Below are 16,248 nucleotides of genomic sequence, written 5' to 3' on the forward strand. Positions count from 1 at the left end.
TTGGAAGTAAATCTCTCGTAGGAGCTTTATTGTAGTAGCTTTATTGTTTTATTGTTAGAAAATTTCAGAAGACTTGTCTGGGGCAGCCCGGCTGGCTTTACTAAAACTTGAAAACCTTCCTGGCTTCTTCTATTTTTTTCTCATCCGTGGGAGGCTTCCTCTGGCTGCCGGGCTGCAGAAATTTCTTCACGGCCGGGAGATTGCTGACTCTGGCTTTTAGGGCCTGCAATGCATGAGAACCAGCTCAGCGTGCAGCTACAGAGCAGCCCTGTCACTACGCAAGCCAGCAGGGACTCTGAGACCCTCCTAGACAAGGGCCAGCCGAGGCCCCTCCATCAGCACCAGGAGAAGCCCCTTGAGACAGCAAAGTGACACCCCAGTTTTCCCCAGAGAGGTCTTAGTGAAACACTCCATTCTGCTTCCCGATCTTCCTACCCTCAAGCAGGTTGACCCTTAAGTGCAGTGTGAGAAAGAGAAGTGTGTGAGGTATCAGCACAGATGAAGGCTCCGGATGTCAAGACAAGAAGAGCTAGGAGACGGGGCTGGAACTGAAGACAGGAAACATGAAAGGTCATGTGTGAGGTCAGTCAGAACCCATCTGCCCTCAGAGAGAAATCACCGTGTGAGAGAAGGAACAGGAATTGAGGGGAAGAAGGGAGATGGTGGGAAACACACTCAGACAGGCTCAGGGAAAGAGGGACACACGTGGGGCAGAGGGAAGCAAAGAGAAATGAGGACAGAGGCTGAAGTGGAACAGGGACCAAGAGAGATCCAGTCCTGGGTCTGTCTCCTGGTAAAAGGCAGGACATTTTCCGTGGGGCAGAGTCCACCTCCGGTGTCCTTGGCTTGACAGATTCTTTCCCCACTCCAGAGCAGGGCCTTGGAGTGAACTGAGGAGACCAGGGGGCAGCGAGGCCTGGACAGTGATAGGGACCCTAGCACCCAAGTCCCAGGGTCCAGAGAGCAGATGCTAAGGTGTGTCTGGTCCCCAGGGCCATGGGAGAGCTCACCTTCAGCAGAGGGAAGTTGGCCAGAAGGCTGGGGTCCAGCTCTTCCACATAGTAGAGAAGTTCAACCAGGTGGATGTCAGCCCTGCTCAGCTTGTTGCCCACCAGGTAGTCTTGTCCATGGCTCTTCAGCACCTGGCGAATGGAGGGGTCACATCAGGAGCACAGGTCCTGGCAGGCTGGACCCCTGCTTCTCCCTTACCCCTCACCCAGCCCCGCTTCCATCTCTGCCCCTCGCTGGGCGGGTGGGAACCTCAGACCTTCTGCTCCCTCCAACTCAGAGATGGGCCAGGCAGGTTCTTGCTGTTCCCTCCTCATCCCCAGTGGAATGCAGACCACCATTTCCTTTTCCTGTTCCCACCTCGCTGTGGCTGCCTTACTTCTTCTCCCACTGGGCCAAGGCCTTAGCACATTCTGCACCGTGTTTTTGTTGACCCCACACCCTCAAGTGTGCAGCCCTGAACTTCACAACATGACCCTTCATCAATCTCTCTCTGTCCTTCTCTCCCTCATCCTTGGGCAATGTCTCCATCTTCATGACAGCCTTCTACAACCCTGAGCAAACTAATGCAGACTCTGTATTCCTTCTCATCTCTTTTGCTCTCCTCATTTCCTGGTGTTACAATCTTTTTTTTGGGGGGGGTGGTTCATGATTTTAGTTGAACATGATTTCAGGTAGTTTTGATCATGAAACGTTCAAACAAAATAAACTAAAATACGTACTAGGCATAATGATGGAATACTACTTCATTGATTTTATTTCAGTTTCTTCAAAAGTCTGAGAGTCATGTCCTGAAATATCTAGATTACTTTTTCCTGAACATTTTTTTCCTCTATCTCTTTCTCTCCACTCCACTGCCCCCATATATTTAGATACATGTCAGTCATCCCAAAACACAACCACATTCTCCTGACAGGCAGCTGGTCTCATGTCTCCCTACACATGACACCAGAATATTTTCTGATGTATTGCTGACATCATGCTTCTCTTGGATCAAAGACCCTACACTGTGTTCTGAGGATCCATCTACTCCAGGCTCCAGTGTGGCTCTCAGAGCTTCCATAGTCCAAGCTCAAAGTATAACCATGAAATTCCATTGAGTAGAGAATACCAGATTGGGTTTGAGTAAATAGAAATTTGGCTGAAAAATGATAACTTGGGTAAAACTAGTACTACAATTCTTCCTCACATTCAATTTTTATAAAGTGCCCTGAGAGTCAGAGTACTACATTAGTATGCAGAAAGGCTCACAGAGGTGAAGGTTAATCGCCCGGCCATGCCCACACATTACTTTTCTTTGTTCCCTGATCTCAATGCCAGAAATGCTGAAGAGTCCACTTACGTTTTCAAATGCAGGGAGAAAACGGTTTGTTGTCTTTTCTCGGATGAGGGTCACCTTGGCATCTTTTTCAGCAGCTGGGCACAGTGGCAAAAGCATGATCATTTCACCCAAATCTGCCACACCCTCTGAATACATATCAATCCTGAAAAGACAAAATAACCAAATTGTCAAATGTTTCCTGCCTTAGATTTTTGGAATGGGTAAGAAAGAGACATCGAGAGGTAGCAAAGTAATTCTCCTCCATTGGGTGCACTTTTCTATGCCAGTCATTTAGCTCTGTTTTTCAAAATTAATTTTAGCATCAAGGTAAACATATGTGTAATCTTTTTGTTATTTACATAACCAAATATAGAGATGGAGCACATCAGTGACCCATCCATAGTCACAGGCATGAGAGAATCCGGTGGAATCAGCGCAAGTAAACACTGGGACCACACCTGGGTTTGCCACCTCTGCTGTGACGTGGTCTGAGCATGGTTAGTGTGATGCATTAGTACCATCTCAGTCACATCGAGACAGAGTCCTGGCACCTCTGTCCCAGGCACATCCCTCTTCCTCTCTCATCCTATTACAACACCAGGCCCATTTAAAGTCCCAATACCAACACTTCCTCCAGTTATTTCCCATAGAATCCATTTCCATAACACTCTCCATTTACTATTGCCAGACTCTGGTTTTGTTTGAATTTCTCAAGACTGTACCTTTCATTCCTTTTCATGGCCAAATAACATCCTACTGTATGGATGTACCAACTTTTGTTCCATCATTCATCAGTTAATGGACACGTTTGTTGATTCCAATTATTGATTATGAACAACAGTGCTATGAACTTCTGAGGATAAATTTTAGTGTGGGGGTGTTTTTAATCCTCTTGAAAGGAATTGATTGCTGAGTCATATGGTAACTCTATGTTCAACTTTTAGAGAAACTGAGTAGTTCCTTGAGTGCCAAGTCGCTTCAGACGTGGCTGACTCTTTGTAACTCTGTGGACTCTAGCCCACCAGGCCCCTCTGTCCGTGGGATTATTCTCCAGGCAAGAATACCAGCATGGGTTGCCATGCCCTCCTCCAGGGGATCTTCCCGACCCAGGGATCAAACCCAGGTCTCTTATGTCTCCTGCATTGCAAGCAGGTTATTTACTGTTAATGCTGCCTGGGAAGTACCTTACAAGATTTTAATTTCAATCATGTAGTCCCATCACAACAGAGAGAATACCCCTAACCTCCAGGATACAGTTGTACTGAAAAATCTGGCCAACTAAAGCTATATCAAAATGCTTGATGTAACCTTACCATATTGAGCTCAACCTCTGCTAACCCTTGTCAAGTGGCCAGTCCATATAAAGGGTTAATAAATTAAGTTCCTGATCATCATTCTTAGAATTTTTGAAATTCAAGAACCAACTTCTTTAGATCCTTCCCTTTCTAAGCTTTATCTTCTAGACACTCAGATGCTTTGTCCCTTGTCTCTGGCTATTGGTGGGTGTCCAGCTCAAAATAGCCCTAGCCCCTGGAGTCTTGGTTCTACCATCCTCTTGACTTCACAGACCATCCATGTTTGGAAACCTTGTCACTGTGCTATATCCGTGGATGGTATCCTCTTCCATAGGCAGTTGATTTCACTCCAAGTTTATTTGCTCTTCCCTCATACTCATAGGTCTTTGCTGTTATGCCCTACAAGGCTTATACCATCATGTTGGTCATGATGCCCTGCCTTGATCCTGCTTAGTCAGGGAAGGACCTAAATTGTTCCTATTAGTTGTTGGTGAAAAAACTAAAAAGTACCGTACAGGGCTCTCTCCTTTATGTCTTTCCCGTAGAGGTTGTATTTGGTGGCAATGTAGTTGAGAATGGCTCTGGTCTGCACCAGATTCATCCCATCAATTTCAACCATTGGCACTTGCTGGAACAACAAACTCCCATCTTTTGAAAGAAAAAAAGAAGGGTGAAATGTTGAATATGTTACAACCTTTTAAGATGAACAAATGTTTGCTGAAATAACTGAAGATATAAAGTGAAACACTAAAATGATCTGGTACACTTAAGCAGGATGGCATTTTGTTTGCCTTTTACTTTCTAACCTATCACTTCATTTATCTTTGTATTTCCCATTCAGACCTATGGGCGATCCCTTGTAAATCTGGACTGATTTGTCTTCATGTATGTTTTAGAAAGAAGCTGGAAGAGGCTGCAACAAGTGTGCCAACCAGTTGCCATTTAATGGAAGTTCAGAGAAAATCTCAGAACACATAAGACATGTGTTGAGAGTTTGCCTTTTCCCTGCTCACCGAGTCTACATTATTGCTAGGATGTTACTTTGCCAAACTTGGACTCACAGCAACTTCTGGACCTTTTTCTCCCCTCTTTTCTCAGATCTTCACCTTTTCCTGACTTTAGGTGGGAGCGCTGTGTGGTCACTCATGGTGCAGAAAGGCAGAGAGAACTCAGAGAGAACATTCACAGGCACTGGGGCTGGCTCCTTTAACAAACACTTGAGTTCCAGCCCTTCCTAGTCCCGAGTGAGTTGCAAGACCTTTTCAGGGAGACCTGCCTCTTCCCTTTAACCATATGTCTCCCTTTCTACTAACCCCACTCCCACCACACACACACAGCACATTGGTGGTCTTGAAACCTCAACTTAAGACTTCTAGTGGATACTCCCATCAGAGGAATTTAGTTCTTGGGCTTACCATTTTTTAACTTATCCAAGTCTTCTGGTTTTTCTATAAGTTTCTCTTCAAACTGAAAAGCAGAAACAGTTGATGAGTTTTTGTTATTTCATTCTGTAGCATTGCTGAACTTGCCTGGCCTCTGTCTGCTGCCCACTATGGAGACTATAGGATTTCCAAGTTTGGCGGGGTGCACAGAGGACAGTGATCAAGGCCATTTGGAGATTTAGATTAGAGCCACCAAGATAAAAGTGTGGGTTGCAGCAAATAACTGCTTATTTTGCAGGTTAATTCACCTCTACCCTGTCCCCACCTCTGTCAGTGATTAGGTTATGATTTGGGGGGAGGGGAATGTCACTGGAGGGAAGGGACTGGGAAGTTCTACTTTTGGAGTTTTAATGTCTCTGGAAAGTGTTTCTCTCCCTGTGAGATCAGGACAGGATTTTGGGGTGTCCCCCAGCATGGGGTATCCATGGGGCCATTGACTCCCAAGAGGCTGCCACCGGGGACCTCCGCTGTATATTACTTCCCTCCATTCAATTTTTTATTGTAAACTAGGGTCTTGATTGTGAAAAGTTTGAGAATTGGGGATTTCTAACTGACTCAGTGGAGTGGTTTATTGTAGATCGACATTATTCCACAGGGTGAGACCGTACAGATAGTAAGTGTGTGGGCAACAATTTATAAAGCACCCAGTTCAAGACAACCCTAAGAGGCGATGGATGGATGGGTGGTCATTGTGAGGAGGGGCTGGCTGGTGGGCTGTTTCTTGTAAAACTGATGGAGATGAATGGGATTGTGAGAATCAGGCTCTGGGCCCAGAGAACCCAGAATTTCAATGCTCTTTGGTCAAGAGGAAGCCTGGATGCTCTCAGCGTCTCCCCCTGCTTCACTGTCCTGTGCTGAACTCATCCCACCCAGGGACTCCGAACACATTCTTGAACTCCAAGTCTGGACCGCAGTGAAAAATGTTGGTTGTTCATTTATAGAAATGAAACAACCTAGAACGGCACTGTTGGAATTTTCTGTGTACTTATTTCTTTACACACTTGAGAATGCACCAGGCTAACGTGCCCTGCATTCCTGAAGCAATCGTGAGTGTATAATCTGAGGCTTAGGTAAACATGTTTTTAGGAAGCTAAGGGAGCACACTAGAGGTTCCCTTTGCAGGACGCCACCTCACCTGAAGCCCTCTTTTACTGCTCTCTGCTAAGGGACCAGATCTCTGAACTCTGTCCATGACCCCCTCCCCAGGAAACCCTCCCAGAGTTGCTGGGTCCCTCTGACCCGGACAGGACTGAGCGACTGAAGTGAACTCTGACCTGGGCTGAGAACTGCTTTTCTGAGTGACACCTCTAGAGGGCAGCACTCAACAGGATCCCACAGAAACCTATCCATTTACTACTGAGACTATGGCGTTTTTTCACTCAAGTCTTGGGTGTCCTCCTAGGTGCTCCCACTCCTCTTTTAATCACCCACATACTTGTCTGCATCCTCCCTATAGTGTAAGCGGCCTGAGGGTAAGGACTGTGTCTGTTTAACCATTCATGTGTCTCTAGGACCTGGCATGAAACTTGGCATTTCAAAGTGCCCAACAAATTCATTGCTGAGTGAATGCATTAAATCCAACAGGCAGTTTGTTACAATCTGCACAGCTCTATATTTCTGGCTTATGTTTTAACTTTAATTACATTTCTTTTCTAATATGCATATTTTTTCTTTTTATTATGGAAATTTGTGGCATGCACAAAATAAAAAATACGATGATGCTCCTTGTAACCTTCAACCAGCTTCGATAATTATCAGCTCAACCGAATCGCAAGACATCCATATGTTACACCCCTCTCCCTGGTACTAATTTAGAAACAAATCCCAGATATTTCATCTTTAAATACTTCATGGTATGTTACTAGATCATTAAACTTATTTTAAAACTAACCACAATACATTAAAATGCCTGACATATTAACAATACTTATTATACCAATTGATATTAATATTCATGTTTCTAACTGTTGCATCAATGTAATAAATATTTTACAGTTTTAAAAATCAAAATTCAGGAAATTTTCTGACAATTCAGTGGTTAAGGCACTGGCTTTCACTGCTGTGGGTCTGCTTTTGATCTCTGGTCCGAAAATTAAAATCCTGCAAGCCTCACAGCCAAAAACAAATAAAAACACAAATTTATTTCTATTTTTTATTATCCTTGAGAAGAAGAAATTTCAATAAAAATCTGTTCATCTAATACCTAATAAACATTTTTAATGCAAAATTCTTAGCAGGTCATTTAATAAGGAAAATCACCTCTGTGAGAAAAGTGGTTTGATACAGTCAGTTTCCCTGGAGTAGGAAATGGAAACCCACTCCAGTGTTCTTGTCTGAAGAATCTCAGGGACAGAGGAGCCTAGCAGCTATGGCCTAGGGGATCGAAACGAGTTGGACACGACTGAGTGACTAGGCAGGCACAGGCAATTTAGATCCAACTGAACGTGAAACCTACCTCCACTCCAGCTGCAGCCAGGAGCCACCGAATGCACTCCATTCTGCCGCGTCCATTGAAATAGTGAAGAATGGGCTTCCCTGACATGGTGGCAGTCTCCTGGTTTCTCTAGCCCTTAATGAACCAACAAATGAATGAATGAATAAACAAAAATAAAAGCATAGGAGCAAGCACCTTTATGATATACGGCTGAACAGTACCAACATGCTGAAGAATCGGCCTTCCTCATGGCAAATGGAAGAGTCCCTGGAATGTCTTCCTTGGCCCAAATTCCCACTCTAAATAGCCACCTGTGGGAAATTCCAACAAACCATTCTCCAGTCTCCAGTGGGTAAAATCTGATTTTCTTGGCAGGCTAAGAGGCGAGTCTGTGGTATGGATGCATGGGTGGGTGTCAGGGAGGGGAAGGATTAGAGAACTAGTATTTATTGCAAAACTCCTAATAGTCCTGCCCCAATGCTACCTGCCTCCTGAGAAATCTGTATGCAGGTCAGGAAGCAACAGTTAGAACTGGACATGGAAAACAGACTGGTTCCAAATTGGAAACCAGTACGCCAAGCCTGCATATTGTCACCCTGTTTATTTAACTTATATAAACAGTACCTCATGTGAAATCCCAGGCTGGATGAAGCACAAGCTGTAATCAGATTGCCGGGAGAAATATCAATAACCTCAGATACGCAGATGACACCACCGTTATGGCTGAAAGCCAAAAAGAACTAAAGAGCCTTTTGAAGAAAGTGAAAGAGGAGAGTGAAAAAGTTGGCTTAAAACTCAACATTCAGAAAACTAAGATCATGGCATCCGGTCCCATCACTTCATGGCAAATAGATGGGGAAACAATGGAAACAGTGAGATACTTTATTTTTGAGTCTCCAAAATCACTGCAGATGATGACTGCAGCCATGAAATTAAAAGACGCTTGCTCCTTGGAAGAAAAGCTATGACCAACCTAAATGGCATGTTAAAAAGCAGAGACATTACTTTACCAACAAAGGTCCATCTAGTCAAATCTGTTTTTCCCAGTAGTCATGTATGGATGTGAGAGTTGGACCATAAAGAAAGCTGAGCACTGAAGAATTGATGCTTTTTAACTGTGGTGTTGGAGAAGACTCTTGAGAGTCCCTTTGACAGCAAGGAGATCCAACCCATCCATCCTAAAGGAAATCAGTCCTGAATATTCACCGGAAGGACTGATGCTGAAAGCTGAAGCTCCAATACTTTGGCCACCTGATGCGAAGAACCGACTCATTGGAAAAGACCCTGATGCTGGGAAAGATTGCAGGCAGGAGGAGAAGGGGATGACCCAGGATGGGATGGTTGGATGGCATCACCAACGCGATGGACATGAGTTTGAGTAGGCTCCAGGAATTGGTGATGGACAGGGAATCCTGGAGTGCTGCAGTCCATGGGGTCGCAAAAGTCAGACACAACTGAGTGACTGAACTGAACTGAACTGAATGCTGACCACTTTGAATACATTATATCTTTAATCCTCACAAGAATCCCATGAAATAATTATTAACTCCATTTTTCAGTTGATGAAATGGACCTCAGAGCTTAAATAACATTCATGGAAATCCACACCCAGGATTAAAACCAGGGCAGGGCAGGAACCCACACATGTGTAGGCCCTGGGAGCCTGGGAAGGAGGGGCCTTGGAGCCAGAGGACTTCACAGACAGGAGGAGGAGGAGGAGGAGGAGGGGGAGGGGGAGGGGGAGGGGGGAGGGGGAGACAGAGTCCATGTTCAGCTCGTTGGCTATTATGCTGCATTTGTTCAAAAGTTGAAATTAGAGCTCAATGTGCTTAACTGTTACTAGAAAGATCCTGAGTCTTTCCACCTACACAGGATACTAAATACTTCCATTTTCTTGAAATTGTATATTTTATCCCTATCCGTACATTCTGTATCCAGAGAAAGGGATATTTCTGTATTAGCTGTACGGTCTAGGTGAAGCTGACAATTGTTCTGTCTGTCATGCCCTGTGCATTCTCACAAATTTGTCTTCATTTAACCCTACAAGAATCACCTGCTATGAAGTTGCCATTGCTCTCATTTTGCAGTTGGGGAATACTGAGGTTTCTAGGGTAACTTGCACAAAGTAGGTAGCTACCTTGGGATTCAAACCCATTTCTATATGAACCCAAGTCTTGGCTTCATTTTTCATATTGACGTTTTTCAAAATAGGCGTGACAATCCTTCAGTAGACTGTGAAATTTTCCAGTTTTTAAAATAAAGCATTGATTCATGAGTTTTTCATTTCAGCTATGTGTGCGTTGTATGTTCGGGTGGCAGAAAGCACATGGGCACACTCATTTGGTCATGGTGTTGGTTAGAGATTCTTGGGTCTGTTCAGGTCAGTGAAGTTTAAAAGCCCCTGGACTACAGCAGCCTGTGTGTGGAGTGGACATAGTAGGGAACCAGAGGATGAAACTGAAAGGCTCCAACGATGGACAGAAATTATTGGATTGGCCTAAAAGTTCTTTTGGGTTTTTCTGTAAGATGTTACAGGAAAATGCAAACATTATGACCAAACCAATTGTTCTCTCATGGGAGTGAATGGAAACATACAGGACTTACTAAAAGCAGGAGCCCCAAAGCCAGAACATAGGAAGAAACAGCTGCATTTTCTATCCAAATCCCAGCTCTGTTTAGAAAACATTAAGATCTTGCAACTTTTTGTTGAGGAGTTTGGGATAAAAATATACCTTTCTTTAGCTGATAAAGTATGAATAACTTGAATTTTAGATTAAAAAATGTTTTCCATATCCACATTTTAAAAAATTTATTTAGTTTTGGTTTACTTTTTTATTTCAATATCCACATTTTTAATGTGAAATCAATGGTCTAACCTTTGGAAAATAAATGATCCCTTGGAAACATACTTAACTCGTCTGTCTTGAAGTTGGAGATTGTGTATATTGTACTTATCATGGGGAACAGAGAAGCTGTGATTCAGCAGAATTCTGAGAAGGGTGTCGCTGTGAAGTGGAAGTCACAAGTCACCCTCACACTAAACTCCCTTATCCAGTGACCAAGGATCACATTACAAAGGGAAATGAAGCTTTAACTTACATAATACTTTATCATATCTTTCTTATAAGTAACTTTCTTCACCTTTTGAAGCCTGGGGCAAACGTGATATAAACTTCCTGGCCCCCAGAAAATGAGAACTAGAGAGATTCAGTGACTTGTCATCAGTCACACATGTGTGTTCCCGATTCACACTCAATATCTAGCCAAGTGTGTCCACCCTCAGAACATTCCCTGGAAACGGCTTCTAGTATCGTATTGTCAGGAGGAGGAAACTCAAGTTCAAAGAGCTGAAGCTGCTCTCCTAGCTCACTTGTTTTGTGAGCACTGAGGTCCTTTGAAGACGTCTTCTGGCTTCTGGTCTGGGGCTCCCCCCAACCATATAATGCTTATGCCCCCTCTCTGCTGGTCTCTGAGACCCTCAATATTAGCTTGTTCCCCATTCAGAATCCATTAGTCAATTAACAGTTAAATAGGAGAGAAGGAAACGTTAATTCTGTTAGCTGATTCTTAGGGGCTTGATATGAGGAAAATGGATAAAAACGTACCTTACTTTACCCCAGACCTTAAAAACTTACTGTGAGCATCCTGAGCACTAGTATAACTATATTTGACCTTCATAAGGAGATAGGGGTCATATTCTCTGAAAAGAAATGTGTCTTGGGATAATTCCAGTGTGACCTAAAGGAGCTGTATGTCAGGGAGTAGGTGGGAGGGGGCTCCTAATGACAGTGTTTCTTAGCAGGGAGAAAGGCTTAGAGACAAAGCCCAACTCCTTTTCTTATAAGGTAAATAAACCCAGGGGAGTTATTTAATCTCTGTACCTTTCAAAATACAGCTATGTCTACTAGTGAGGGCTGTTGAGAAAATTAAACTAGATAAGGCATACAAAATTCATAACAGGGAGCAGCAAATCCAGCTTCCGTTCTGCTCCCAGTTCCTGGGAGATGGGTGAGTGAGCCCACTGGGCAGCACGTGAGTCTTCTGTCTGTCTGTCTGTCTATCTCCCTCTTGACTTCCAGATCTCGCGCTATGCTCTGCTGTGCTGTCGCTTCAGCCCCTATAGCTCTAGTAGGAACAGGATTTTATATATATCCAGATTTTGTCAGCTACTTTATATACTGGTTCTCTTTTTATTTGTCTTGTGTGAAAGATCAGTGATGCTCACGGATTAGTTAACCTGGATTGGAGGAAGCTTTTGGCAAAGGTTCAGCGAGGTCTGGCACAGCCTTTTGAAACCTCAAGACTGAAGTGGACCCCTGGTTCTGCCCCAGAACCATACACCCTGCCTGCCTATCCCCCAGGCCTTTCCCCTCCCACTCACTCCCTGATCTGGACTCTCTGGAATCTTCTACCCACCCCCCCTCACCCAGTCCCTTGGAATGGGTTCCAGCCAGGGCAATGGGAAACCCACCCCCTTTTATAGCAGGAGTTCAGGGTCTCACTCTCAATACCCTTCTCTCCACCCTCCTGTTTCTTCATTGATCTTTCTTCAGCATCTTCTTTCTGGTTGACCTGTCCACGGATTTCCTTCTCAACAAGTTTCCTTCAAACCTTTTCAACTAACACTCATTAAGCAGTTGCCTGCACTAAGAAATGATGGCTGGTGGGGAACACAAGAGGAATCTGATGTGGTCCCTGCCCTGGAGGGGCTGAAATCTAGTTAGAAAAATGGGTTTGTAGACAACTGACACCACACAAAGAGCCCTGCAATGCCTTCACTTGAATTGGTTCCACCCCAAGGACCGTGATTCTCTCAGCCAAGCAAGTCAGAACAAGGAGAGAGGCTGCAGGCTGAGAAAGCAGAGGGTGCTGCCCGCCTTCCCTGGTTGGCCCCAGCTCCACAGTATCTCAGCGTCCAAGTCAGTGACTCTCATGGGGTCAAACCTCATCCCCATCCAAACGTTGCTCTCGGTAGCATCTTGCATGGTACTTCTCATCCCACTCTCCGTATCTTCTCTTTTCAGGCTTAGGTACCATATTTCCCCTGTGAATTGCCATACCCTGGACAACTCTAGGACTTTCACAGGATCTCACCGAACCTCTCTTGCTTCAGGCTTTTGATTTACCCCCAATAGTAATACTTGTAACAGTGCGTTGTTCACTCCTGCATTCTGATTCGAATGACTTGTACCCTCCAGTCAGGTGAATTTCTTTACTTTTGGAAGTTAATTCTCTGCTCCTGTGTTACCTAGTTTTCACATCCAGACTTCCTGTGTTTAAGAGTCTGAAAAGTCACATGAACCAGTGATTCTTAACGGGAGCTGATTTTGCTCCCCCAGCCCAGAGGACATTTGGCAACGCCTGAGGACATTGTTCATTGTGAAAACTAGGTGGGAGGGTGCCACATCATTGGCGAGAGGCCAGAGGTGCCTCTGATGCTGGGGGTGGTGGGGCTGCCTCCCATGTGCGTCTGACTGCTCGTTATTCCTCAGTCTGCACTGTATCCAGCTTTTTCCATCAACCCTGTTGTCTTTTTTTATTTAATTAAAAAAATTTTTAATTGGAAGATAATTGCTTCATAATGTTGTATTGATTTCTGCTGTACAATAACTGGAATCAGTCACAATTTTATATATAAATAAATATATATATATATATATCCCCTCCCTCTAAAGCCTCCCTCCCCACTCCCATCCCACCACCCTTAGCTCGTCACAGAACGCCAGGCTGGGCTCCCTGTGTTATATAGCAGCTTCCCACTGTTTCCTATTTTACACATGGTAGTATATAATGTCATTGCTACTTTCTCAATTTATCCTACGACCCTCTTATCTTAACAGACACTTTTATTGGATATTTAGTTGGAAACATCTATGATTGATGCAGCTGGCTACTAAACTATGTAGTCTTCCAGGATAAGGTATTTTGTAAAATATACTAATTCTCCTGTAGCCACGTATATCTTCTATTCTACTTTCCAGCCTGTCACTGGATGAGGAAGGAACCTCTCCCACACCCTCTGTTCTTTCTACAAATACAGAGTGAAATGGAAAGTGAGATTATTAATCTTCATTGTGTCAACCATATTGATGAAGTGACAGTTTCTTTTAAAACTTTTAAACTATCACTGCAAGTATCTGAGAGGTGTCAAGTTTGCAAATTTGAAGAAATATCAATCTATATGTTAACACTGTTGTCAAGTACATTCCTTAAGTCTAATTCAATATACATTTCTATAGCAAATATTTTTTACTAAAAAAAAAAAAAAAGACTATATACAGGACAGGTCCCCGCAACAAAGAATTACCCAGCTTGAAATGTCAATAGGGCCAAGGTTGATAAACCCTGCTCCAGCCAATTTCTAGGTTTCCCATGAGTTGCTTGAGCTCCAAGAGAGATAGAGGGGGACTTGCCTGTTGGCTAATCACAGCAAAGACTGAGTTAAAATCCAGTTTTGCTGGCAGTAACTTAGTTATTACTCTTATAATTAAATCTTAATTTTGTGTTTCCAAAGTCCACATAGTATTACCATATTGCAGTTCGCACCTGCTGTTTGTTGACTGTGTCTACAGAGCAGGCAACTTTAGCATAAACACCTACACGCCTTTCTTGTACTGGTCACACTCTCTGATTATCTAAAATGCTGCCATTCTTTTTTCTCTTCATATCATTAATTTTTCTCAGATCTAAATTCTCAGGCTTAGTTTTCTACATTCTTCATTTTTACATTTCTTTATCCAACAGCAATTGACTAAACAACTTAAATGTCTCCTAAGCACAGCAAGAAGGCACATGTGAGCCTGAAGCAGTTTTTCTTGTGCTAAGGAAACATCATACAGATATGCAAAATCAGTGCTTACCTTACAAAAGTCTGTCTCCCACTTGGCTCATCACCTCAGTGCCAAGTTCACATGTGCTTATAAGCTCTTGTTACAGTTGACTGACTGACTCCTCCTCTCTGAAAGGGGCAGAGTCCAGTTAAGGAAAAGCCAATCCCATGGTACTCAGGGTCACTGGTTCTATGCTAGATTAAAAAAGAAAAAGGCAAATTGTCCTCTTATCAGGATATAACTTGTTAATAACTTCTTTTCAAAATCGCAATTAAAGATTAAACACAATATTTCAAATTGATTGTATCCTCTTGCCAGTCAATGAAGGATGGCCTTTGGAGAAAACTTACTTCTCTTGAATTGACTTTCACGAATTGGAGACGGGGACTAAAGCAGATGATAAGTGTCTACTGTGGGGACACCAGGGGCCTGTGGTCATGAAAGCTCACATGGAACTCTGCAATACTTTTACACTGAGTTTCAGATAAAATATAGGACACCCAATTAGATATGAACTTCAGACACATAAAAAATAATTTTTTCATGTAAGTATGGCCTAAGCATTGTATGACATGGGTTCATGTTTAGTTGTGTCTGACTCTTTGCTACCCTATGGACTGTACCTGCCAGGCTCCTCTGTCCATGGGGTTTTCAAGGCAAAAATACTGGAGTGGGTTGCCATTCCATCCTCCAAGGGATCTTCCTGACCCAGGGATTGAAACTGGATCTCCTGTAGACAATTACAGGCGAATTCTCTACAATCTGAGCCACAGTGGTGGTCTCCAAAAGAAAAAAAAAAGTCCACGTCTAAATACCTGGCACCTCTGGATGGGACGAAATTCGGAGAAAGAGTCTTTGCCAATGTAATTAAGGAACCTGAGATGAGACTATCCTGGATTATATGGATAGGCCCAAACCCAACAACAAGTGTGCTTACAGCAGAAGAGAAAATACACAGACATACCCATATGGGTGATGTGAAGATGGAGGCAGATATTGAAGCGATGTGGCCATGAGTCATGGAAAGGAAGGATGCAAAAAGTCACCAGAAGCCAGAAGAGGCAGGGAAGACTTCTCCCAAGAGTGTCCAGAGTCAATGCAGTACCTTAACTAGGATTTCAGGCCTCTGAAAGTGTGAGAGAATTCACCATGTTGTTTTAAGCCCGCCTAATTGTAGTAAGTTGACAGAGTAACCGTGGAAAACCAACACACAGACCTGCTTACTTCCCCACAGCTCAGGATTACTGTGCAGCAAATCCTACACTTCTCATGACTGCATCCATCCCACGATTATTAAATTTACCTCTAAGAGGTAAGGACTCTTTTTCTAAAGAAAATCACACTATTCTATCACACTAAAATTTGATAATTTATATCTTTTATAATTCAGTTTCATTCATTTGATTAAATATTCAGCATTCTAATTTTCCCAATGTCTCATAAAGACTTATGCGCAGTTGGTTTATTTGCATTTGGATCAAAGCAAGGTCTGTCCATAGCACTGGAGTGACATGACCATCTTGGTCTTGAAGACTTGGATGAATGAATAGAGCTGTCAGGCAGATGAGAGTGGGTGCGGACTGTGAGGAATTCCCACAGCCCGGACCCCTGGGCCATGGAGATGTGTGTGGAGGTACAACCATTCATGGTGGTGCCCTGGGGATACGCAGGGCCGGGCCCCCATCAGGAACTCACAGATGCTGAGGGAGGCCAGTGGCCTTCAGGGTTACTGGAGGTTTACGGGGCTCTGAGGGAAGCAAAGAGGTGCGTCCAGCTCTCCCCAGGGAGCACAGAGGTCAGTGTGGCCACCGGGGTGGAGCTGGCCTGGGAGGGAGCAAAGGTGGCCAGGCAGGAAGGAGGCCACCCCCACACGTCTTGTGTGGTGGGACTGGCACCCAGGGGGTGAGGAGGGAAGGAA

General features: G+C 43.9%; 1 protein-coding gene across 1 annotated transcript; it reads right to left on the reverse strand.

Moving 5' to 3' along the window:
* On the reverse strand, window positions 1-14,436 carry LOC133059585 (glutathione S-transferase A1). The gene is made up of 7 exons (XM_061146912.1): window positions 14,361-14,436; window positions 7,522-7,635; window positions 5,040-5,091; window positions 4,140-4,272; window positions 2,351-2,492; window positions 1,011-1,142; window positions 1-223 (listed from the first exon to the last, which is right to left on the reverse strand). Exons 2-7 carry the CDS (start codon window positions 7,606-7,608, stop codon window positions 101-103), a joined length of 669 nt encoding a protein of 222 aa, XP_061002895.1. The 5' UTR covers window positions 7,609-7,635; window positions 14,361-14,436; the 3' UTR covers window positions 1-100.
* Window positions 14,437-16,248: the final 1,812 nt, after the last annotated feature.

This window comes from Dama dama, chromosome 7 (assembly GCF_033118175.1).
Source record: "Dama dama isolate Ldn47 chromosome 7, ASM3311817v1, whole genome shotgun sequence".
In the NCBI taxonomy this organism is placed as follows: domain Eukaryota; kingdom Metazoa; phylum Chordata; class Mammalia; order Artiodactyla; family Cervidae; genus Dama; species Dama dama.